The 24,310-nt window shown below is 39.2% G+C and overlaps 1 protein-coding gene across 2 annotated transcripts in view; it reads left to right on the forward strand.

The window, feature by feature from the left end:
• LOC105486505 (TATA-box binding protein associated factor, RNA polymerase I subunit B) overlaps positions 1–24,310 on the forward strand; it is a 90,137-nt gene that overhangs the window by 28,302 nt on the left and 37,525 nt on the right. For both annotated transcript variants that reach the window (XM_011749403.3, XM_011749404.3), the window contains exon 8: positions 4,520–4,619. In XM_011749403.3, coding sequence (XP_011747705.2) covers positions 4,520–4,619 — 100 coding nt within the window. The remainder of the gene's footprint in view (positions 1–4,519; positions 4,620–24,310) is intronic.

Genomic DNA, 24,310 nt, shown 5'->3' on the forward strand with positions numbered 1-24,310 from the left:
AATGACTAGATGGCTACTCTAGATTGGTCATTTGGGAAGGCCTCACCAAGAAGGTGGCATTTACTCTGCACCTTAAATGAAAATAGAGCCAGTGTGAATATCAAGAGTACGATAGACCTCACTTACCACAGAGGATATATTCCAAGACATTGGATGCCTGAGAATGTAGATAGCACGGAACCCTATATACACTGTGTTTTTTCCTGTGCATACATTCCTGTGATAAAGTTTAATTTGTAAGTTAGGCATAGTAAGAGATTAATAATAAAATAGAATAATTATTACGGTGTACTGGTACTCCTACTCTTGAGCTTTGAGTCTGTTATTAAGTAAAATATAAGGGGTACTTGAACACAAGCACTGCAACACTCTGACAGTAGATCTGAGAATGAGCCAACAAACTACGAGTAACTCATGGCTGGGTGGCGCCTACAGCTTGGCTGTGCTGAACAAAGAGAAGATTCGCGTCTCACACGGGTCAGAGAGAGATGGCGTGATATTTCATCATGCTCTTTAGAATGGCGTACAGTTTAACACTTATGAAACCATGCAGCACAAAAAAGAGGATGAGTGGGGACTGCTGTACTGGCATTCCAGGTAGAGGGAGGTTGCTTTTGCCAAGCCCTAAAGCAAGAGCTGTGTGATGAAGGAGCAGAGGAGAGCTAGTGTGACTGGAGTCAGAATTCTAAGGCAGAGTAGGAGGATGAGAGTGAACAGATCATCAGGGGCAGATATCTGTCTTTGTAAAACAAGTTAGGAATTTGGATTTTTAAAAATTGAGGTATCATTTATATATAATAAAATTCACTGTTTAACAATATACAGTTCAGGCCGGGCACGGTGGCTCACGCCTGTAATCCCAGCACTTTCGGAGGCCGAGGCGGGCGGATCACGAGGTCAGGAGATCGAGACCATCCTGGCAAACACGGTGAAACCCCGTCTCTACTAAAAATACAAAAAAAAAATTAGCCGGGCGTGGTGGCGGGCGCCTGTAGTCCCAGCTTCTCGGGAGGCTGAGGCAGGAGAATGGCGTGAACCCAGGAGGCGGAGCTTGCAGTGAGCGGATCGCGCCACTGCACTCCAGCCTGGGCAACAGAGCGAGACTCCGTCTCAAAAAAAAAAAATATATATATATATACACACACACACACACATACACACAATTCAGTGGTTTTCAATACGTTTTCAAAGTTTACAAAGCTGTGCAGTCTGCTGTTTTCAGGACACATCACTCCGGAAGGAAACCTCATAACCAGGTGGACTCCGGGTTTTAAGTGTGAGAGTAAGCCCCTGGAAGGTTGCAGCAGGAGAGATACAATCCGATTGATGTTTTTTAAAGATCATTCAGGCAGCTGTGGAAAATGAGTTCTAGGAAGGGAAGAGTGGAAGCATGGAGACCAGGTGGTCTTTTGCTATCCTCCAGGCAAGAGATGGTAACTTGGATTATGGCAGTGATAATGGTGACTGGGTTCAGGATCTGTTTTACAGGTAGACACGACTTAACTCTAATTCAGTGCTTTTTCAGTGATCTTAGATGAAGAATGAGTTTATTAAATTTCTAACCCTTCATAGGTTGAAACTTGGGAAAATTACATAATTATAAGTAAGGACAGTGTTTCCAGGGGACAGGGCTAAAGTCTGTTCGTCAGGAGAGGCATATGAGATGCTTTTAGTCTATGCCAATTTTTCTATCAACTTCCTGGACTGATCTAGAGAACCAGTTGTTAACACCTAGGAAGGGAAATAGATTGTTCAGAACTTTGAGTAAGCAGCTTTTTTTGTTTTTGTTTTTGTTTTTGTTTTTGTTTGGGGGGGAGGGAAATAAGTACTTTTCTAAAAGGAAATTCAAAGTTAAAAAGAAAAAAAACTTTGAATGAGGCTAAGAGCAGAACTGTTTATAAATGGTGAAAAAAACTGTTAGAACTCCAGATGCCAAAGACCTGCTCTTTGCGGACATTTCTGCTTCCCCTAGGCAGGTCTCATTTCTTCTGCTCCTATGGATCTGACTGTTCCTCTGTTGTGCTGCTTGAGACAGTACCTCTGCTGACTCATGTGCAGGCTGTTTGTCCGACCTATTAGGGTGGGAGTGCGGAGGACCCTTCATCTCTTACTTCTCTCTGCAGACTCCTAACACTCCACACAGTCCTGGCATGTGTTATCACATAGTGAAGACTACATAAATAATGAGCACATTAACATAGTAGAGTACTAGGTAGTTTTAAAAGTGACAGGTACACATTACATCTTGTATATAAAATGATATTAAACCAAAAATATAATTGCAAAATAATACAAATACTGATTACTGCACATAAATACTTTTATATAAACTGAATATACTAATAAAAACTTACCTGGGGAAGCTTTAACACCATTTTTATATAAATATTTAATTCTCAACTTTCAGTAGACTAAAAATTAAAGCACATTTTTAATTTGAAATTAAAGTTGAGGCTGGGACTGGTGGCCCACTTCTGTAATTCCAGCACTATGGGAGGCTTATCAGGCAGATCACCAACCTGGTGAAACCATGTCTCTACTAAAAATACAAAAATTAGCCAGGCATGGTGGTGGGTGCCTATAACTAATTCTAGCTAATCGAGAGGATGAGGCAGGAAAATCACTTGAACCCGGGAGGTGGAGGCTGCAGTGAGCTGAGATCATGCCACCGCATTCCAGCCTGGGCGACAGAGTGAGACTCCGTCTTAAAAAAAAAAAAAAAAAAGTTGAGTCAGTTTTATCCTTTAAGTGCTACAAAGCTGAAAGCCAAATGTCAGCCCAGCTCTAGCAACAGCAAAGTCCTCAAGGCAATGCAGTTCGTATACTTATTCCTGTCTTTAGCTCACTTTCCTTAATTTTCTTATTTTAAATATCTTGTATATAGATATATGTATATATTTGACATGATCGCAAGACCCCCATTTCTCATTCTCAGTTCTCCTTGTTTTTCTCCTTAACATTTCACTCTACCTAACATACTATAGATTTTACTTATCTGTTTTGTATCTTTCTTTTCTCACTAGAATGTAAACTCCATAGGAACAAGAATGTTTTTCTGTTTTGTTCACTGCCATTTCTCTGCAGTCTAGAATAGTACTGGATATATAGTATTCAATAAATTGTTGTTAAATTAATGAATTGTAAATAAATATATTTGTGTATTTATGTATATGTGTTATTTTCTTCAAACTCAATAATCGACTCAAAATATTTGATCCACTGTGTACCAGGCATTGGGGTGGAGTGGTGAGCAAACAGGCAAGGTCCCTACCCTTAATGGTTCTTTCAGCAACAAACATCTAACATGCACTATTGTAGGTATTGGAGACAGAAGGGTAGACAAGGGAGGTAGGCTTTCACAGAAAATGGGGATCAAGGTAAACCTCCTTGCAGGAGTGATTTATGAGTAGGAGCCTGTCATGTGAGGGGAGCTAGGGATACACAGAATGCCATGTTGGAAAGCCTGGTGGTGAACTAACAAGTAGGATACACACTTCTTGCACACTTTTTTTATTTTGAGACTGAGTCTCGCTCTGTCACCCAGGCTGGAGTGCAGTAGTGTTATCTTAGCTCACTGCAACCTCCGCCTCCCGGTTTCAAGCGATTCTTCTGCCTCAGCCTCCGGAGTAGCTGGGACTACAGGCATACGCCACCACACCTAGCTAATTTTTGTATTTTTAATAGAGACGAGGTTTCACCATATTGGCCAGGCTGGTCTTGAACTCCTGACTTTGTGATCCACCTGCCTTGGCCTCCCAAAGTGCTGGGATTACAGGCATGAGCCACTGCGCCTGGCCGGACACTTTTTTTTTTTTTAATTTTTTTTTTTTGAGATGGAGTCTTGCTCTATCACCCAGGCTGGAGTGCTGTGGCCCGACCTCAGCTCACTGCAATCTCCGCCTCCCGGGTTTAAGCCATTCTCCTGCCTCAGCCTCCCGAGTAGCTGGGACTACAGACGCCCACCACCTCGCCTGGCTAATTTTTTGTATTTTTTAGTAGAGACGGGGTTTCACTGGGTTAGCCAGGAAGGTCTCGATCTCCTGACGTCGTGATCCGCCCGTCTCGGCCTCCCAAAGTGCTGGGATTACAGGCTTGAGCCACTGCGCCCGGCCCTTTTTTTTAAATTTTTAACACAGGATCTCACTCTTGCCCAGGCTGGAGTGCGGTGGTGTGATCATGGCTCACTGTAGCCTCAAACTCCAGGGCTCAAGCAGTCTTACTGCTACCCCTCCCAAATAGCTGGGGGTAGAAGCATGTGCCACTGTGCCCAGTCCTTCTTAGACATATTTATTTAGTCAGGAACTTAAGAGAATCATTCAGTAATTGGCTGAATAGGCCAACATATGGGTAAAGAGAATAATAGATACGATCAGATTTATTATCCTTAAAAACGTGGGAAATAGAATATGCTTAACTAATTCTTACCATGTCTGTGAATTTTAAGAGATTTTCTTAAAGCATTTACTTTGCTATATCAGTATGTAGCTCTCGTTAAACCTTTTTCTTTTTAAAAATACAGATTTGTTGAAGAAGACCATATTCCTTACATAAATGCTTTTCAGCATTTTCCAGAACAGATGAAATTGTATGGGCGTGACAGAGGAATCTTTGGTATAGAGGTAAGTTATTTCCTTTTTGACTTTCTAGTCTGTGATAAAGACAAAAGAGTGATATGATAATTTCTATTTCTTGCTTGACTTGTTATTTGTTGTTTTGTGTTCTATCCAAATATGGAACATAAGTCATAATTTAATGAAGAGTAGAATTTTTATTTTTTATTTTGCTTATGTGGATTCCTCTAATCCTTTAGGTTATCCTCAAAATATAGCTGTAATGTGATGTGTGTGCATGGCAGATAGGTATATTGTTGAGACTAAACTTGAGAACTTTTATCTAGAGACCTTCAGGTAATTTCAATTTTTTTTTAAATAAAAGATGTGTTTTGTTGTTGTTATTTGCACACTATATTGCTGTGGAGGAAAGAGAAGAAAGTTATTGTCATGTTTCTAAAGGTACTATTTTTTTTTTTTTTTTTTTTTTTTTTTTTTTTTTTGAGACGGAGTCTCGCTCTGTCACCCAGGCTGGAGTGCAGTGGCCGGATCTCAGCTCACTGCAAGCTCCGCCTCCCGGGTTCACGCCATTCTCCTGCCTCAGCCTCCCGAGTAGCTGGGACTACAGGCGCCTGCCACCTCGCCCGGCTAAGTTTTTGTATTTTTAGTAGAGACGGAGTTTCACTGTGTTAGCCAGGATGGTCTCGATCTCCTGACCTCGTGATCCGCCCGTCTCGGCCTCCCAAAGTGCTGGGATTACAGGCTTGAGCCACCGCGCCCGGCCTCTAAAGGTACTATTTTAAGTTCTTCACTTACGTTAGTTTATCTTTTTCTAGATCTGTTTTCAGATGTCTCCAATGGAAGGGTTTCTGTCCTTTGATTATGAGTTTGTGTCACTATTGGTGGTACTCAAAGGTTATTTCCCCTTGGTTCTCATCAGAAGTTTTTTTTGGTGTACTAAATGTTAAATATTTTCCTCCATTCACCTATTTAAGGAATTATTTTCATAGAACTTCATGAGCCTGACATTGTTGGCGGTGTAAGAGTCATTTGTTGAGTGCTGTTTAATAGTGGCCTGACTTTGATGCAAGATAACCTCTTTTCAGATATCCTTTGATGTTCAACTTAATGTTGAGGTTTATCCCTTTCCAGCCTGTCAGTGTTAATATAATGCAGACATAAAGTGAAATTGCAAATTTTATGGAAGTTTCAGCATTTCATGTTATCTTTGAAATTAATGCAGGAGAATTGCTAGCAAATCGGTTGACAAACACAGAGCTGACAGAATTAGATAATTTAAAATTGAAAAAGAGAAAATCAATAATGAGGATGGCACGATAGTGCTTCCAAAGGGAAAATTTGAATGTCAAAGGATTAAGAATACTCCTGGCAAAGCTGATAGAGCCCCTGAATATTTTGTAAAATAATTCTCTTTGTAGTTATGCTATAATATCAAAGGCAATAGGAAGGATGTCATATTGTTGCAGGATCTTTGGGGTGCCGTTTTTCTGGCTGGAAACCTTTGTGGCCAGTGGCATCTTTGCCTGAGTTTTGCACTAGGCTTATTTCACCCACTCCACTTGGCAGACTGTGCTTGGCTCACGCTACTGGCCTGGGTCTCATGCCAGCCAAGGGCAAGTCGGGCATGGAATGGTGATGGGTGTGTGAGCAAGCATGGGGTCTGGCCACTGCACACAGTCAGATATGCCACCTGCTGCAGCGGGGCAGACAGCTCCAGGTGCCAGCATGATTGCCAGCTCTCTGCAAGGCTGCAGCCGGACCAGTCACGCTGCAAGCAGTTTCCACAGCTGGCACTGGGGAACATGGTGGTGCCTGGGAGCTTGGAGATGCCAGGAGCCACAGGGCCTCAAAGAGGGAGTCACAGCCCTGGCTCGGGGAGCTCCCACGTCTGGACTCCCCGAAGGGCTTCGGCTCTTCTTTCCTTCTCTTTGCCCACAACATGGCGAGCAAGGGGCATGTCTCAACCCTGTTTATGTTACGGATGTTTTAGCCTTGCCATTCTGTGGGTCCTGAGTTCATGGCCTGCAACCGGGAAGAATGGGGTACACAGATAAGTGGAGGGTGAGCGAGATGAAGAGGAGCTTTATTGAGTGATAGAATAGCTCAGTCTCCCACAGCGGGCAGCTCCTTTCCGCAGCCAGGGTGTCCTGATGAGTGTTCAGCTCCTAGCAGAAAGGAGACTCTGGAATGGGAAGCTCCTTTCTGCAGGCAGATCGTCCTATTATCTCTGCAGCTCTCTCAGCAGAGAGGAGGCCCTGAGTGGGTTATTCCCCTCTACATCCCATCGTCTTCCCAGCTCTCAGCAGAGAGGAGGCCCTCCAGTGGGTTGCTTCTCTCTAAGGTTGGTCATCCCTTCTCAGTTGAGGTGGGAGCTCCCTGGGTGCTGCTGCAGCCACCCAAGCCACAGCTATGGACCTGCGCTTCCTTGTGCTCTCAGGACGACCTGCCCACAGAGGAGCTTCCCACTCTGAATCACTCATAATGACCCACATTCTAACTCAATGCAAATTCTGCCAATATTTAATAACCTGAGATATAAAATGTTATGGTATGTTCCATGCATATTCAGCTGTATTTCTAGTCATCCATTTCCTTCTGGCTCAATGCTCCAAAATTAGTACTTTATAGAAGTATAGTGTAACAAATCCTTACTATATCTTCATAGAACCTGTTTAAGTGTTTTGAAGAACAAGGATAGTGACAAGGACAGAAAAGTAGGCAAACAGGCTGAAAGATGGTACAATGAATAAAAAGCCTAAATACTGTAGTTCCAAGTCAGACTACCATCTGTGTGACCTTGGCGAGGCATTCTGTCTTTCCGAGATGTCTGCTTTGTATGTAAAATTGGGATATCAGCTGAACTATTTATCTTACAGAGGTTTAGCAGGGATCACATGAGATCATAGGTGTGAAAGAACTTTGTAAACTATACATGACACAAATAGAAGGTGACACTGGTACAGAAAGAATAATTGATCCTCCACATGAAAAACATTATATAAATGTAATTAATTCATGGTTTATTTTGAATGTGGGTCATTATGAGTGATTTGCAGAAACATTAGATTTTTAAAGCAAAACTGGTTTCACCCTTAGAACAACTTGAGTGGGAGCAATTCCAATAGATTTGGAGAGCAGAAAGCAAGCTTGGGCATTTGGGTCCCTCATTCTAGGTGTGTATCTTTATGTCTTCATAGTTCCTCAGTTTTCCTAGAGTGACGAGTGGAACTAAGTTATTACTTTTGCATTAGCTATAAGCTTTGTCTTGGTGAATAAAAATGTCTGCTGTATGTCTCCCTTCTTTCTCCCCACCCTCCTTCCTTCCCTCCACTTTCTCCTTCTCTCCCTTAATCTCCAACAATTCTCAGAGCTATTCACTACTCAAGTTATATTGATAGTTTTTGCTTAGTTAAGGTTATTTGAATGTTTTGCTAGTGCCTGAAATCATCATGTTGTTATCTTTAACTCACTAACCAAATTATAAGCTTCTCAGGAACAGACACCAGAATATTTTATGTAGAATCATGGATTATTAAAGCTGGAGGGAAATTTGGAAATCATTTAGTCCACTTTTCTTATTTTTCCAATAAGGAAACAAACCTAAGAAGAAATATGACTTGGGAATAAGTAAACCTATTCTTCGTTAGGATTTTTCATGAGGATTATTTGAGACAGTATATTCAAAACGCAGACATATTGCAGATATTCAAATGGCAGTAGGCTCCCTTCCAGACTGGAAAAACTTTTCTCCCAAGATAGGGATTAAGAGGGTAATTAAGCTGTTTGGATAAAAAAATATATATATACCATTTTGGAAAATAACGTTTCCATTTTAAGATTCTGTTAATTTTTTACTGTGATCATTTCTAGGTTTTCTCTTGATCTGCCGTCCAATGCTCTACTTCTGAGCTATACCCCCTCCTTCATTTCTAGGTTTTCTCAAATTAGGTTCCAGGAAGCCCATGGATATGGGAAAGGATAATGTATCTTGTTTCTCATGATGGTATTTTATAATTTCAGTTACCATATATTCAACTTTTTGCAGAGGATATTGCTTCCTGTGCTGAGTTGGTATGCTTGGAAATGGTATCTAACCAGGAATTTCCTTTTTAAGAAGTTTAGTTTCATTTTAAATATACTCACATAGACACTCAAATTTCACTATTTAAAAGTAATTATTTTCAAAAATTTATTCTATGTGTTCTTTCAAATAGTAATAGATCCCATTATTACTAAATGTTTAGGGGACTGTGAGAGAGAGATATAATACACCAAATTAAGAGACTGTTTCTGTGATAGCCATCATGGCTTACATTTCCCAGAAGCCTAGCTCATGCCTTTAGTTAAGATTTACATTGCCGGCCAGGCGCAGTGGCTTATGCCTGTAATCCCAGCACTTTGGGAGGCTGAGGCATATCACGAGGTCAGGAGATCGAGACCATCCTTGCCAACATAGTGAAACCCTGTCTCTACTTAAAGTACAAAAATTAGCTGGGTATGGTGGCACACACCTTTAGTCCCAGCTACTGGGGAGGCTGAGGCAGGAGAATCGCTTGAACCTGGGAGGCGGAGGTTGCAGTGAGCCGAGATCGTGCCACTGCACTCCAACCAGGCAACAAAAAAAAAGATTTACATTGCCCACCTATGGGCACTGTGGTCAGAAGTACCTACAACTCTAATAGCTGCACTTATTTCTGACAGCAATTCACAGTTTCAACCTAAAATATTGTTTTCTCAGTATTGTATCACATCTAAACTGTTTCCTTCCTCTTCTAAGTTTTAACAATTTGCGACAAGTTTTGTAAATTAAGAGGTTAAATGAGTTATGTTTACTTGCTGTTTGATCTGAAACCATTCAAATACTAATTTTTACTCATCTGTTACTGAGAGAAGAGTTTTGAAATCTCCAACTATGATTGCAACTTTTTTTTCACATCCTATCAGTTTTTGCTTCTGTTACTGGAACTCTGTTACTAGGTGTGTAACATTTGTAGTATTTTGTCTTCTAGATGAATTGACTCCTTTATCATTATCTAATGTCATTTTTTTCTCCTGGTGCTATTTCTACTTGTCTGATATTAATATAGCCACTCCAGGTTTTTTTTAATTGATGTTTGCACAGCATATCTTTTTCCAATCTTTTATTTTTGACCTATCTGTGTCTTTATATTTAAAGTGGTTTTCTGTAGTTAGTATGTCATTGGGTGTTGATTTTTAAACATCTAAGTGATAATCTCTGCCTTTTAATTTGTGTGTTTAAGCCATTTACATTTGATGAAATTATCAATATAGTTGGGTTTGAATCCACCATTTTGCTATTACTTATCTCATCTCTTTTTTTCTTTTTTTCTTCTTTTCCTGCCTTTTTTTGGATTAAGAATTTTTTTGTTTTGTTTTGTTTTTGTTTTTGTTTTTGTTTTTTTTTAAGGGATAGGGTCTTATTCTGTCACCCAGGCTGGAGTACAGTGGCATGATCATAGCTTACTGTAACCTCAAACTCCTGGGCTTAAGCAGTCCTTTTGCCTCAGCCTCCCTAGTAGCTAGGACTACAAGCACATACCACCATGGCCAACTAATTAAAAAAAATTTTTTTAGAGACATGGTCTTGCAATGATGCCCAGGCTTAATTAAGAATTTTTTTATAATTTCATTTTATCTCCACTGTTAATGTATTAACTATACCTCTTTTTTTTTTTTTTTTTTTTAATGTGGTTGCTCTAGGGTTACAGTGTTCATCTTTACCTTTTCTCAGTCTACCTCAACTAATAACATACCATTACTTGTATAGGGTAAGACCTTACAACAGAATACTTCCACTTCCCTCCTCCCGTCCTTGAGTGTCAAACATTTCACTTCTACCTTACTGTAAGTCCCATAATGCATTGGGATTTTTTTTTTTTTTTTTCTGTAAGCAATCATTTATCTTTTCAAGAGATTTAAAATGAGAAAAATTGTTTTATGTTTACCTGTGTATTTGCCATTTCTGGTAATCTTTTTATTTAGATTCCAATTTCTGTCTAAAAAACATCGTTTAACATTTCTTGAGTACAAGTCTGCTGGCAGTGAATTATTGTGGCTTTTCTTGTTCTAAAAAAGTCCTAACTTTGCCTTAATTTTTGAAAGACATTTTCAGTAGGTATAGATCTGGTCTCATACCTTTTTTTCAGTACTTTAAAGATATCATTCCATTATCTTCAGACCTGCCTAATTTCTGATGTCAATCTGCTATAATTCTTATCTTTACTGTTCTCTATATAATGTGCCTTTTATCCTTTAGCTGCTTTTTAAGATTTTCTCTTTATCATTGGATTTCACCAATTGGATTATTATGTCCCTTGTCACAGTTTTCTTTATTTTATGTTTCTTCTGCTTGGGTTTGTTTTTTTATTTTTTTATTTTTTTTAAGACAGAGTTTTGCTCTTGTCACCCAGGCTGGAGTGCAGTGGCATGATCTCGGCTCACTGCAACCTTCGCCTCCTGGGTTCAAGTGATTCTCTTACCTCAGCCTCCCGAGTACCTGGGATTACAGGCATGCGCCACCACACCCGGCTAATTTGGTATTGTTAGTAGAGATGGGGTTTCACCATGTGGGCCAGGCTGGTCTTGAACTCCTGACCTCAGGTGATCCTGAGGGATTACAGGTGGGAGCCACTGCACCCAGCCTTCTGCTTGGGTTTTATTTACCTTAGATTTATGGGTGTGCAGTTTTCATCAAACTTGGATGTTTTTCATCCATTATTTGTTTAAATTTTTTGGCCTCCACTTGCATTTTTCTGGGACACTAATTACATGCTAGACCACTTGATATGGTACCATAGCTCCCTGAGCTTTTCCTTCTTTTTATTTTTCCAGCCTTTCTGCTTAGTATGTTTTGTTTTGATAATTTCTATTGTTATGTCTCCAAATTCAGTGATCTTTACTTGAGTATCTTCTAATGTGTCGTTAAACCCATTCAATATGTTTTTCATTTCAGATACTACACTTTTCATTTCTGGAACTTCCATTTTAGTCTTATTTCTTCTCTTTCTCTTCTCATTATGTTGTTTTCTTTTATATTCTTGACTATATTGACAATATTTGTAATAGATGTTTTAAAACCCTTGTCTACCAATTCCATTGTCTTTGTTATGTCTGGGTCTGTTTTTTTGTTTTTGTTTTTTTTTTTTGAGATGGAGTCTCACTCTGTTGCCCAGGCTAGAGTGCAGTGGTGCGATCTCCGCTCACTGCAAGCTCTGCCTCCTGGGTTCACGCCATTCTCCTGGCTCAGCCTCCCAAGTAGCTGGGACTACAGGTGCCCACCACCACACCTGGCTAATTTTTTGTATTTTTAATAGAGACGGGGTTTCACCGTGTTTTGCCAGGATGGTCCTGACCTCGTGATCCGCCCGCCTCAGCCTCCCAAAGTGCTGGGATTACAGGCATGAGCCACTGCACCCGGCCTGTTTTTATTGATTGGTTATGTATCGTATTTTCCTGCCTCTTTGCATGACTGGTAATTTTTTATTAGATGCAGTCATTGTAATTTTTACGTTGTTGAGTGCTAGATTTTTTTGTTCTGGTATATAATTAAGTAACCTGAAGAACAGTTTAATCCTTTAGAAGCTTGTTTTTAAGTTTTTTGTGGTTTGTTATTAATAGTCCCTTTTTTCTGGGACTATTTTAGCCTTACTACTAAGGTATATCCATACTAAAGACTCTACCCAGTGCCCCTGATATTACGAGGTCTCTGCAGTTTGACTCTTTGCCTTCTGTGAGCTTTGGAAATTGTTTGCTCTACTGCTTTTCTGTTATTTTTTTTGCTGGCCTCAGATATTTTCTCATACATGCACATATTGATACCCAGCCAAACATGTGAGAGGGCTCCTTTGCAGGTCTCTGGATCTCTGTCTATGCAATTTTGTCCTTTCTGGTACTAAGCTTGCAAATTTTAGCCACCTCAGCTTCCAGAAACTCCAGTCTCTGTCTCCTCAGCCCATCAAGACCACCTAGCTCTGTTTCACTTCCCACCCTTGCACTGCACTGCAGTTTGGAAACTGCCTCCAGGCAGTAAGCTGGGGCCATTTGTTTCTCTTCTCTTAGGATTAGTGTCCCATGCTGTCTGTTGTCCAATGCTTGAACCTGTTCTTTCATATATATTTTCCAGTTCTCTGTTGGATACGGTGGAAGGTCAATTCCCATAGTCGGTAATCCTTCATGGGCAGAAACAGAAGTGTTCCAAATACTGATTTTTAGACATTTAGAAATAGAGTCAGTATTCAGATGCTTTTTAGGTATTACCCAAACAGTTCTTTCTCAAATGCCTAAAAGCATCTTGTTGCTCATTCATTCTTAGATTTTTTTAAATTGTAGTCTCTATTCATGAATATTGTCACTAATCTGATCTTTACTTAAATCTTTTCCCTTAAATATCTGCCCTAGTAATAATCCCTTTTGTTGATCTATTTTTTTCTTTTTTGAAGTAATATTGTTTTTAATTGACAAATTATAATTATATACATGTACGGGGTACAGTGATATTTTGAGATATATATACCATGTGAAACGATTACATCAAGCTAATTAACATATCTGTCACCTCACCTATCATTTTTATGGTGACACATTTGAAATTTACTCTCTTATTTTATTTTTTTTCGAGGCGGAGTTTTACTCTTGTTGCCCAGGCTGGAGTGCAATGGCACGATCTGTGTTCACTACAACCTCCACCTCCCAGGTTCAAGCGTTATCTCCTGCCTCAGCCTCCTGAGTACCTGGGATTACAGGCATGCACCACCACGGCGGACTAATTTTTTGTAGTTTTAGTAGAGGCAGGGTTTCTCCATGTTGGTCAGGCTGGTCTCGAACTCCCAACCTCAGGTGATCCGCCCACCTTGGCCTCCCCAAGTGCTGGGATTACAAGCGTGAGCTACTGCACCTGGCCTACTCTCTTACTTTAAATTATACAATACAGTCATGTGCTGTATAACTGTTTCAGTCAACAATGGATCACATATACAGCGGTGGTCTAATAAGATTGTAATGGAGCTGAAAAATTCCTGTCACCTAATGATGTTGTAGACTTCATAACCTCTTAGCACAACACATTACTTGTGTGTTTGTGGTGATGCTGCTATAAACAGACCTATACTGCCAGTGGTAGAAAAGTATAGCATATATAATTATGTATGATACAGAATACCTTTTTAAAATTACTGTCCTGTTTCTTTTATTCCCCAACTTTATTTCCTTCTAAGGTGTAAGAATTTTTTTTGATATGCTTAATTTTCTTAATTAAAGATTAAAAATGATGCCTGGGCCGGGCGCAGTGGCTCAAGCCTGTAATCCCAGCACTTTGGGAGGCCGAGACGGGTGGATCACGAGGTCAGGAGATCGAGACCATCCTGGCTAACACGGTGAAACCCCGTCTCTACTAAAAAAATACAAAAAAATAGCCGGGCGAGGTGGTGGGCGCCTGTAGTCCCAGCTACTCGGGAGGCTGAGGCAGGAGAATGGCGTGAACCCGGGAGGCGGAGCTTGCAGTGAACTGAGATCCGGCCACTGCACTCCAGCCTGGGCGACAGAGCGAGACTCCGTCTCAAAAAAAAAAAAAAAAAAAAAGATGCCTGATGTATCTCCCTGTTTCTGCGGTACATGTGATAATTTAATACATTTATATAATTTGGAGTACATAATACTTGATAATAACTGTGTTACTGTTACTGGTTTATGTATTTACTGTACTTGTAATCATTACTTTAGAGTGTACTACTTCTACTTATTAAAAAAAAAAAGTTAACAGCCTCAGGCAGGTTCCTTAGGAGATATTCCAGAAGAAGGCATTGTTACCACAGGAGATGACAGCTCCATGCGTGTTACTGCCCCAACCCCATATAGGCCTGGGCTCATGTGTGTGTTTGTGTTTTAGTTTTTAACAAAAAAGTTTAAAGAGTAAAAAATAAAAATAAAAATTTTTTAAATAGAAAAAAGTTTATTATGGAATAAGGAAATAAAGAAAAAAACATTTTTGTATAGCTGTACAGGATGTCTGTGTTTTAAACTAAGTTTTATTACAAGAGTCAAAAAGTTAAACTTTTTTTTAAGTTTATATAGAAAAGATACAGTAAGCTAAGATTCATTTATTACTGAAGAAAGAAGCATATTTTTTATAAATTTTGTGTAGCCTAAGTATACAGCATTTATGTAGTGTGCAATAATATTGTAAGTCTTCACATTCACTCACCACTCACTCACTGGCTCACCCAGAGCAACTTTCAGTCTTAAAGGCTTCATTCGTGGTTAGTGCCCCGTAGAAGTGTACAGTTTGTTTATGTTGTATTTTTACTGTACCTTTTCTATGTGTAGATACATAAATACTTACCATTGTGTTACAGTTGCCTACAGCATTCAGCAGTATATAACATGCAATACATGTTTGTAGCCTGGGAGTAATAGGCTATCTCATATAGCCTAGGTGTATAGTGGGCTGTACCATAAGCACACTCTTCACACAATGAAATTGCCAATGATGCATTTCTCAGAAAGTATCTCTGTCATTAAGCTACGCATGACTATACATTATTATTGACTGTAGTCACTCTGCTGTGCAGTAGATCTCAAAACTTGTTCCTTCTGTCTTCAGAAACTTTGTACCCTTTGACCAGCAACTCCCCATTCCCTCCCTCCTCAGCTTCACCCAGGCCTGGATTCTTCATATAAGTGAGATCGTGCGGTATTTGCCTTTCTGTGCCTGGCTTATTTTACTTATGGGCCTTCCAGGTTCACCCATGTTGTCGCAAATGACAGAATTTCCCTCTGAATTTAAGGCTGAATAGTTTCCCATTCAATATCAGTACTATGTTTTCTTACATTCATCCATCGATGGACACTTAGGTTGAGTCCATATCTTGGCTTTTGTTAATTATGCTGCAGTGAACCCCTTCAACATACTGATTTTGATTTTTTTGGATATATATCCAGCAGTAGGATTGCTGGGTCATATGGTGGTTCTGTTTTAAGTTTTTCCGTGATGGCTACAGTAATTTACATTCCCACCAACAACGTACAGGAGTTCTCTTTTCTTCGCATCCTTACCAGCGGTTCCCTTTCATCTTCTTAAATTCATTTTGAGTGAAGGGACAGGGTAAAAAGGTAGAGAGACTTCTTAAGAGATTTTGGTGGAAGATACAAGCAAAGAAAATAACATGAGATTATGTGTTGGTAGCAACCACTGCACTTTGCTTTTTTCTGCTTACATCTTGGAGAGCACTTTAAAAACATTATTTTGGAATAATTTTAGATTTATAGAAAAGTTGCAAAACTAAGAATAGTACAAAGAATACCCATGTATCCTGTACCCAGATTTAACTGTTGTTAGCATTTTATACCATTGTTTGATCATTTGTGCCATTTTCCCTGTCTACTTACCTACGTGTGTACCTGTGTAATTTTATTTCTGAATCATTGATTATAAGCTATATCCATCCTGACCTGATTATAAGTTATAATCATTGATTATAAGTTATATTACTCCTGAGTACTTTAAAAGACTAAAACAAGGTAGCTAAGTAATGAAAAAATAAGCCAAACCAGAAACAATCTTAATGTCTATCAACAGGAAAATGGATAAAATGTGATATAGTCATATAATGATACGTTAAACCACTATGAAAATTAATGAACTGCAACTACAAGCAAAGTGAATGAACCTAAGAAACATTATATAGAGTGTGAAAGGCAAAGCTCAGGCTGGACGTGGTGGCTCGCCCTGTTGTCTCAGCTACTAGGGAGGCTGAAGTGGGAAGATTGGTTGAGCCTTGGGAGGTCAAGGCTGCAGTGAGCTATGATCATGCCACTGCACTCCAGCCTGGACGACAGAGCAAGACCCTGTCTCAAATAATAATCATAACTTTAAAAAAAAGGCAAAGCTCAGAAAACTACATACTATGGTGTAATAGTGTCTTTTTAAAAGGCAAGTTAACAATGAGCAAAATTCAGTAAAGTAGTTACCTCTGGAGGGGGAGACAGAGGGATGGGACAGGGAAGAAGTACGCTGGTAGATACAACAATATTGATAATGTTTTAGTTCTTAAGTTGGGTAGTGGATTCATAGGCATTTATTATTATCATGCTTCATAGCTTGCAGATATAGTGTATGTATTATTTTGCATTTTTCAAAATTTCAAAGGCAGCAAAGGATGTGTTGTCTAAATAGAATTTATAAAAGAGAGGAGTAAAAGAGAGTATGTCATGCATGGTTTGATTGTGTATGTCTTACATCCCTAACTAAAAGTGTAAATTAATTGAGCATAAAGACCATATTTAATGCTTCTATTTTATTATCTATATTATAGATTCTATAAAACCTGTAATTCCGTCTACAAAATAAGGATAGTCTGTGTTTATTGATTACGTGATTTGAAATAGCTATAAAACAGTAAATTTAAACACTTTATTTTCAGTAAAATTCACATTGTTCTGTTGGGGAGTTTTTCTCACACAGGTAGGAAATTTCCAAACTGCTTCTGATGTATTTATTACACAATATATCAGAAGGCCACTAAATAGTAGCATTTGGTTAAGAAAAATTTAAAGAAAAAACATTCTGTTAAATTTTAGTGGTAAATATATAAGGGATATAACTTCTGCTTGTAAGCAAGGACATTTAAAAATAAGAGTTATGGGTGTGTCAGTATCATTCATATGAAAAAGTTACCAGTTCAGATTCTTACCGATATGCTGAAACCAATAGTGAGTTACTCAGGCTAGAAAATATATCTGAGGCTACATTTATATTTCTTTTAGAATCATACCTCATGTTTGCTAAGTGAAGCTGATGATTTTGTGTGGATTACCGTGATTTTGTTTCATCCTGGGCCAGTATGCCCCAGTACCCAGTATGCCTGGGGTTCCCTCACCTCTCCCTCCCAGGAGGAGAGAATGGGAACTTGGTTTTACACTAGCCTAAACTAAACCAAGTAATGGCAGAGGTAAATCTGCTGCAACAGTAATCATATAACCCTTCCAAAATCAAATAGAAATTATTTTGAGATTATCTACTCTTCTTGATACCATCTTTTAAACTTCATTGCTACAGATACGTGAAATTGGAACATGGCTGTGCAACAATCAGCAGAGTGTTTGGAGAACAGACACATATTAAGGAGGACTCCAGTAGGTTTTTACCAGCTCTGATCCTGGGGCCAAAACAAATTATTATCTCCTGTTCAGTTGGCAAATCCTCATTGGTCAGCAGTTCATAATTTTGTATTTGTTTATAAGGTTTGTGTTTGCCTGTGCAAGTTGACAACACGTTTCTAAAAAGGCCTCGTCCTCAGGGCCAAGACTATATTTCACGTAAAGCAATATGTTCACCACAAATCCCCAGAAGACTCGATTTTGAACATAAAAAAAATATTTTTTGTGGTTGGGCATGGTGGCTCACGCCTGTAATCCCAGCACTTTGGGAGGGTGAGGTGGGAGTATCCGTTAAGCCCTGGAGTTTGAGACCAGCCTGGGCAACATGGTGAAACCCTGGCTCTACAAAAAATACAAACATTAGCTGGATGTGGCGGCACCTGCCTGTGGTCCCAGCTACTCAGGAGGCTGAGGTGAGAGGATCACCGGAACCCAGAAAATGGAGGCTGCAGTGAGCTGTGATTGTGCCACTGCACTACAGCCTAGGCAACAGAGTGAGACCCTGTCTCAAAAGAAAAAAAAAACGTATTTTTTTCTACTACATAGTAGGTTTACTGTCATTAAGAAAAGTCTAGCAGATTAAAAATGCAGGGTGAACTATTTATGCATCATGATACATGTGGAATTCATTTTATTCTTTTTCCATAAATATAGTGCTTTGTCATTACTTCTGGTAGTTTTATTCCTCGTTAATTTTCCTTTGTTATGGAGAGTCTTGATATCTGTTTGGATTAACAGGTGCACTTAGCATTAGCTTTTTCTCTGCTGAATCTTTGCCTCAAAACAACAATAAGAGTAAGTAAGGGTGAGGCACTGCACTCCTTTTTTTTTTTTTTTTTTTTTAAATAGCTGAGCAGGAAGTTTGCCTCTGACAGGGTATTGTAATCAGGTTTATCACAGGAGCCTGCTGTTGTGTAACAGAAACTCTAGCCTGTCCTTACCTGTCTTAAAGTATTGCTTCATGAAGGAAAATAAACTCGCTGTAAATTTGTGAAATTCAGTAAAATGTTTTCCCAAGCACTCTGTTTTTAATGCATGCTGGAACAATTTATTGTAGCTTTGTGGTCTTTTAAAAAAATTATTAAACTTGTAATTTCTTACTATTGTAATGAAATGGACCTGTATCACTCTAGAAGCCCTGTATGTCACATTTATTATACCTTTTAGACATATCCTCAGCCAAGTGTAGTAAATGTCCACACTCCCTCCCTTCTTCCCTCCCTTCCTTCCCTCTTTTTTCAAGAAGAGGTGGTTTGTGTTGCCTTCAGATGACTGTTGATTTAATTGACAGGCAGCTTTTCTTCATTGTGTGCTTTTTGCTTTTGCTCACAAAAGTGCATTCACTATTCTATAGTATGTTGAAACTTTTAAATGGAAACGGCTTTTCATTAACAAAGGACGCCTTTTCTTCCCTGCTTCCATGCCTTAGCTTTCTCCACTAAGTCTTGGCTTCTTCAGCAGCTGTACCTCCACCAGAAATGACAAAAGGTGCAATTGTGCTAGGAGATGGCGATGAAGATATGCCAGTGGAGTTTTGTGTGTGGGCTGCTGGGGACTGTTTTCCTTCTGTGTTTGGTTTTGTTTTATTTTTGTTATTCCAGAAAGTTGAGAGCACATCTAAAAACCAAAAAAAAACAACAACAAAAAACAAAAAAACCCTTTTCAAACCTTTATCCCAGGTGAGCTGTTTCTTTCCATTAAGTTGTTGTGTTAGTATTTCAGTGGCCCCTCTGTCTTAATTACAACAAAATCTGGCAAACCTCACTTAAAGCAGAGGGACATGGCATACAGAGAGAGTTGATGTGGTTTGTTTTCTTTTTCCAAGCAGCGTGAGTCTCAGTCTTCCTGCCATTACCCTGACTTAGGAGCAGAGCTCAGGAGAGGTGTGCAAATTAAATTTTAGTCTTTCCAGCCATCTCCTTTTTCTTAGTTGTGATTCGTGAGCCCAGGTAGATAGCCAGTTCATTTCATTTACTTAAATTAATTTGGAGATAACCCTCTTCTCCTTTTTCTGCCTCTGCCTCTTCTGCTGCTCCATTTGTGACTCAACTTTCTGGAGTGTGGTGCTGACTTGAAGCCCTATTTACTTCTAGCAAAAATCTTTCAGTTTACCTCGTAGAATAAACTGAAAATCTAGTTATCTTTCAGGGGCACCATCTCTTCACAGCATACCAAATAATCAGATCATTGATTGAACCGAAGTATTTGGTCTAGACATACTTGTCTGTATTAGATACAATTTATTCTGTCAGTGACTTACAATAGGTCTACTTCTATCTTTTCAGCCTTGATTTTCTTTATATATTTTAAACCTACAGATGAGTTTAAAAATAGATAATATGTAACATAGATACTGTTCTACCACAGTCCTTGGCAGTGTTTCTCAATCCTCTCAAGAGTTAGTCATTTCATCATCCCTCGCTAGACTCAGCAAGAAGGGATAAAGAGGAAACTGGAAATTTATTCTGAAGTACATCTCCAATATTTTGAATGTTGATCAACAGCATTCTGATCTTCTCCCTGAATGAGTAAAAAGAAAAGATGTAATACTGGGTCAGCCAAACCCACTGCATGGCACTTAGCCAGGATGATTCATTTTGCCTTGGAGCAATCTTACACCCGTTGTGAAACTGGGTTTCTTTTGGTGGAAGGAAGAAAAAGTCTCCTCCAGAGCTGTCAGTCACTTCTTAAGCACCTTCAAATGAAGGCCTTATTGGATTGTTTTGATCTGCCCGGAGTCTTCAAACCTGACTCTGGATTTATTCACCTTCTTACTCTGCAGGCCACATGTAGTGCTTGGGATTGTTTGTGCAATCTTTGTTAGCATAATAATCTGACAGGTTTCAAGTCTACTTGAGGGAAATTGAGGTGAGCATGATGATCGGGTTCCCTCATTTCTACTCTTCCCTCCCAGACAGCATGAGGGAGACAAGCCAGCTGGTGTTTTCTTGTGTTCCTGGCCCACTTCCCCGTGCCCCCCCCCCCACCCCCCTGCCGCCCCTGGCTACCATCATCTCGGCCTCACTGGAATGTGTATATGTGCCTCTCTTTCCAAACTTGGAGAGTTAAACTATCTGAGCACTTCCTCCTGTCTACAAGAAAAATAGCCTCTGCATTTTATTTTTTGTTTCCTGAAACTGGCATATTCTGTTTTCTGGGGATCCATAGCAATTTCATTAATCTCTAGACGCTCTCAGGCTTTAGTGTGCTTAAGAATATCCTGGAGAGCTTGTTTAAACTGCAGATTCTTAGACCCAGTGTCAGAAATGGATTCAGTAAGTATAGTGTGGGCTCTAAGAAGATGTTTTTTGGAAGCATCTTGCAAGGGATTCTGATGGAGATTGTGCTTTGAGCAGTGCACATAAGCCTTATCTGTATCTCTGTCTGTCTTTTGTTATTTCACCTTGTCCCACAGAAGAGTTGAGGTAGAATTAGCAGATAGCCAACGGGTCAGTATAAAACAAAATGCTGTTATACCTTATTAAGTATGTGTTGTTTTAAACAGGATTCTGTTTAAAACTGTTTGGGAACTATGTCTGTGTAGAAACTGGTCTATGAGTTTAACATATATGAAAATAGTGAAAATCAAGGCTAAAAAGATAGCAGTATCCCTACTCTCTGTGTAAGTCATTGACAGAGTACATTGTATCTGATGGATAAGATTCTGGCAGGCTTCTTATTCTGGGAAATGCAGACACATCTCTTGGTGTTACATTTTTAATAATTATAGTTTAATAACTCCATATTTCCCCCAAAGGTATATTTCTATTTCTAAGAGGTTTTGTGTAAGATAAAAGTAGATATTAGCAAATGGTATAAATTTTGAATGTCTGTATATTTCATATATGCTGAATTTTTTAAATTTTTCAGCTTTATTACACTTCTAATTATGACCTCTTTAACATGTTGTGTGTGTGTTTTTTTCCTTTAGACAGACATTACTTAGATTCCTTTTTTCTTTTTTTTTCTCCTGCCACCTTGTCTGAGAACTTAGGTTCCATTTTATACTTTTTTTGGTGGCAATATATACGTAAAAGTTACCATTTTAGCCATTTGTAAGTGTGCAGCTCAGTGGTATTGAGTGTATTTACATTTTTGTGCATCCATCACCACCATCCATCTCTAGAATTTTTTCATCTTCCCACATTGAAACTCATAGGCATTAGACACCAACTTCCCATTCCCCACTTGTTCCATCCTCTGGTAACCCCCGTTCTGCTTTCTGTCTCTAGGAATTTGACTTCTTTAGGTATCTCATAAATGTGGACTCATACAACATTTGTCCGTTTGTGTCTGGCGTCTGGCTTATTTCACTTAGCACAATATCTTTAAGGATCACCTATAGTGTAGCTCGTGTTGGAATTTCATTCCTTTTCAGGCTGGATAATATTCTGTGATATACATAAAACATTCAAAATCTATACTACTTGCTAATATCCAGCTTTATCTTATATAAAATATATATACATTTATGTACATACATACCACATTTTGTGCATCCATTCATTGGTATACATTTGGGTCATTTCTACCTTTTGGCTATTGTGAGCAATGCCAACAGGAACATTGGTATACAAATATTTGTTCGCGTCCCTGCTTTCAATTCCAGAAGTGCTATTATTGGATCATATAGTAAGGCTATGTTTAATTTTTTAGACAACCATAATATATTTTTGAATGTTATTTTTTCTTATTATAAAAGTAACGTATTCAGAATTAGAAGAAATGTAGAAAATAATGAGAAGTATAAAGAAGGAGATGAAAATTACAGTCTGATTTCTCATGAATGCCATTAACATTTGCTATTTTTGGTTGTCTTATTTATTTATTTATTTATTTTTTTTTTTGAGACGGAGTCTCGCTCTGTAGCCCAGGCTGGAGTGCAGTGGCCGGATCTCAGCTCACTGCAAGCTCCGCCTCCCGAGTTCACGCCATTCTCCGGCCTCAGCCTCCCGAGTAGCTGGGACTACAGGCGCTGCCACCTCGCCCGGCTATTTTTTGTATTTCTTAGTAGAGACGGGGTTTCACCGTGTTAGCCAGGATGGTCTCGATCTCCTGACCTCGTGATCCCCCCATCTCGGCCTCCCAAAGTGCTGGGATTACAGGCTTGAGCCACCGCGCCCGGCCGATTGTCTTATTTAATGTGCATAAACATATTTGCAAAATTAGGATTGAAGCGTATGTACAAATTTGTCTCCTGCATTTTAAAAATTGAGTATTGTACTATGAATATTTTCCTAAGTCATGAAACAGCCTATCAAAGCACGTTTTCTTAGCTGCTTAATATGATGCATGATATGTATATCTAACATAAATATCCAGTAATAAGGAAATGATGGATTCATAAAGAATATTTTACAGTCACTCAAAATGATGCTCTCACAGGTTGTCTCGTGGCATTAGAAAATTCTCACAAAACATAATGTTAGGTCATAATTCAGGAGATGAAACTATATTCTTAATCTAGTTTGTACAAAAGCTCTCAAACAGGCAGGAGCTTGGCCTAAGAGCAATGTAAACTATTAGAGGGATTTTAGTATGGGAAAGACATACCCGATTTTCATTTTATAATCTTACCCTGGGCTGGGTGCAGTGGCTCATGCCTGTAATCCCAACACTTTGGGAGGCCAAGGCAGGCGGATTGCATGACCCTAGGAGTTCAAGACCAGCCTGGACAACATGACAAAACTCCATCTCTACAAAAAATAGAAAAAAATTAGCTGGGTGTGGTGGCGCATGCCTGTAGTCGCAGCCTACCCAGAAGGCTGAGGCAGGAGGATCACTTGAGCCCAGGAGGTCAAGGCTGTAGTGAGTGTGATCATGCCACAGCACTCCAGCCTGGGCAATAGAGTGAGACCCTATCTCAAAAAAATAAAATAATAAAATAAAATAAAATCTTACCCTGGCTCCCAGTTGCAAAGAGGTAGAAGCAGATATAGGGCTGTCAGGAGGTTTTTGATAGTTCGGGTCTGGGATAGAGTTGTGATGAGAAGGACCATCACTGAAGACCAAGCTTGCAGGTGGAGTGAACAGTCTGTGGAATGGAATGAATGTGGTGTGTGAGGAAAGGGAAGTGTCAAGGATGTTCCTAAATGTTTGCTTTTTGTGACTGGGTAAGGAACACTGCTGGAGGGATTAAAATTTAGGGATGTGGAAGATGTTGGGATATATAAGTTTGACATACTAGAGAGATAATCCAAGTAGAGATGTCAAATAGGCTGTTGAATTTAAATCCCAATGTTATAAATATGGATGTGCCCAAATGAACTGAGAGGAAAGTCCACCCAGATCCTAACAGAGGGTTTCTCCAAGTTGTCAGAGATTTTTATTATCTTTTAGTATAGAATTTTATATTTCCTAAATTTTCTATAATGTTGATGTGTTATTTTTATAATCAAATTTAAATGTTGCTAACATACATTCATCATGGCTTTATTTATACTGGTTTAAAAATGGGAAACAACATAAATGCATAACAATGAGACAAGATTGGTTAAAAGAAAATGGGATGGGATTGAAAACCCTTTAGCCACCTTTAAAAAAATATTTTGAGTGTTACTCAAAAA

Source organism: Macaca nemestrina, chromosome 13 (genome assembly GCF_043159975.1).
Source record: "Macaca nemestrina isolate mMacNem1 chromosome 13, mMacNem.hap1, whole genome shotgun sequence".
NCBI lineage: Eukaryota > Metazoa > Chordata > Mammalia > Primates > Cercopithecidae > Macaca > Macaca nemestrina.